Source organism: Parus major, unplaced genomic scaffold (genome assembly GCF_001522545.3).
Source record: "Parus major isolate Abel unplaced genomic scaffold, Parus_major1.1 Scaffold1272, whole genome shotgun sequence".
NCBI lineage: Eukaryota > Metazoa > Chordata > Aves > Passeriformes > Paridae > Parus > Parus major.
In genome coordinates this window covers 1-2,374 of record NW_015380125.1, presented here as the reverse complement: position 1 = coordinate 2,374, position 2,374 = coordinate 1, and the positions used below count along the sequence as shown (strand labels likewise).

General features: G+C 56.6%; 1 protein-coding gene across 1 annotated transcript; it reads left to right on the top strand.

Annotated features, from left to right (window-relative positions):
• Nucleotides 1-676: 676 nt before the first annotated feature.
• Nucleotides 677-2,371, top strand: LOC107199599 (zinc finger protein 345-like; the record flags this gene model as incomplete). The annotated part of the gene is made up of 1 exon (XM_015616915.1): nucleotides 677-2,371. A coding segment is annotated over one exon (1,695 nt), but the record flags the coding sequence as incomplete, so codon positions are not given.
• Nucleotides 2,372-2,374: the final 3 nt, after the last annotated feature.

Sequence of the window (2,374 nt, the reverse complement as noted above, 5' to 3'; positions counted from 1 at the left end):
CATGGTTCTGGTCACTTCCCGGCATTCCCAGTGCTCCCAGTGCCCAACTGGGATTGGCCGATCCAAGACTCAACGTTGGCATTGGTCCCAACACGTACCCGTGGCTAATTAACGATCTCTAATTAATTAATTAGGGGTGAATTCATTCATTAATTCATTAATTAAGTGGGGAATTCCCAGCATTCCGTGGTTCTGGTCATTCCCAGTGCTCCCAGTGCCCAACTGGGATCAAAATCCATCAATGGGATGGTCCCAACTCGTTCCCATGTCTAATTAACAATCTCTAATTAATTAATTAGGGGTGAATCCATTCATTAATCCATTGGGAACATGAGGAATTCCCATCATTCCATGGTTCCGGTCACTTCCCGGCATTCCCAGTGTTCCCAGTGCCCAACTGGGATCAAAGATCCATCAATGGGATTGGTTCCAATTAATTCCCAAGCCTAATTAATGATTTTTAATTAATTAGGGGTGAATTCGTTCATTAATTCATTAATTAAGTGGGGAATTCCCATCATTCCATGGTTCCGGTCACTTCCTGGCATTCCCAGTGCTCCCAGTGCCCAACTGGGATTGGTCGATCCCAAATTCCGCCCTCGGCGCCGTCGTTTTCCGGGAATTCTTTGGGAATTTTTTGGGAATTTTCTGGGAATTTTTTGGGAATTTTTTNGAGGAAGAGCCGCCCCCAGAACCTCTGGAAAAACCCGAAATCCCCGGAACGCCGCCGGCTCCGAACCCCAAATCCCCCCCGATCCCCGACTCCCCCAAATCCGGCACGGCCGAAACCCCAAGATCGGAATCCCAACCCCGAAAAAACCCGGGGAAACGCCGCGGGAAACCCAAAAAATTCCGGAATTTTCGCTGCCACGACTGCGGCAAAGCCCTGGCGCCGCCCAAACGCCGGCGAGGGACGGAACGACCCCATAAATGCCCGGAGTGCGGGAAAAGTTTCCGGTTGAGCTCCAGTTTGGTGACCCACCAACGCCGGCATTCCGGGGAAAATCCCTACAAATGCCCGGATTGCGGGAAATCCTTCAGCGTGGGCTCGGCGTTCATCCAGCACCAGCGGATCCACGGCGGCGCGGCGCCGTGTCGCTGCGGGGTTTGCGGGAAGAGCTTCCCGGCGAGTTCGGGGTTGGTGAAGCACCAGAAGGTTCATTTGGAGGAGAAACCCTACAAGTGCGGGGATTGCGGGAAGGGGTTTAATTGGAATTCCCACTTGGAGCGGCACCGGAGGATTCACACCGGAGAAAAGCCCTACGAGTGCCCGGAATGCGGGAAGAGCTTCTCGTGGAGTTCGCATTTGGATCGGCATCGCCGAACCCACGCGGCGGCGGCGGCGGAAAACGCCGGGAGATGCGAGGAGTGCGGGGAATGCGGGAAAGGATTCCCTAAAAACGCCAGGAATCCCCAAATCCCGAAAAAACGACGGGAATCGGCGGAAAAGCCGCACAAATGCGGGGAGTGCGGGAAGGGATTCGTGGCGGCGGCGGCGTTGGCGCAGCACCGGCGCGGTCACGCTCCCGGCAAACCTTACGAGTGCCGGGAATGCGGGAAAAGCTTTTCCTGGAGTTCCCACCTGGATCGGCACCGCCGGATCCACATGGGGGAAAAACCTTTCCGCTGCGGGAATTGCGGGAAGAGCTTTTCCCAAAGCTCCCACTTGGAGCGGCACCGGAAAATCCACGGCGAGCCGTGCCGGGAATGCGGGAAAAACGAGGGGGGGAAAAGCGGGAGAAGCTTCCAGAAACGCTGTCGGATTTCGGGGGAGGAGGGCGGGGCGGATTCGGAGCGGGGAGAGGAGGAAAAACGGGGAGAGGGCGGGGAAAATTCGGGATGGCGCGGCGGGAATTCGGCGGATCGGGGAACGCAGACCGGAGGGAAAACCTTGGCGTGCCCGGAGTGCGGGAAAAGCTTCGGGCAAAACTCGGCGCTGGCCAAACACCGGCGGCTTCACAGCGGTGAAAAACCCTACAAATGCCCGGAGTGCGGGAAAAGCTTCGGAGTTCGGTCCAACCTCATCAAACACCAACGGACTCACCTGGGGGAGAAACCCTACAAGTGTCCGGAATGTTCCAAAGGCTTCATCCAAAAATCCGACCTCACCAAGCACCGCCGGATGCACACGGGGGAAAAACCCTACGAGTGCCGGGAGTGCGGGAAATGTTTCAGCGTCTCCTCCAATCTCATCAAGCACCAACGGATTCATCTGGGGGAAAAACCCTTTCAGTGCTCGGAGTGCGGGAAAAGCTTCATCCAACGCTCCGAGCTCACCATCCACCGCCGCGTCCACACCGGGGAGAAGCCCTACAAGTGTCCGGAGTGCGGGAAATGCTTCAGCCGCAGCTCCCACCTCAACCGGCACCAGCGC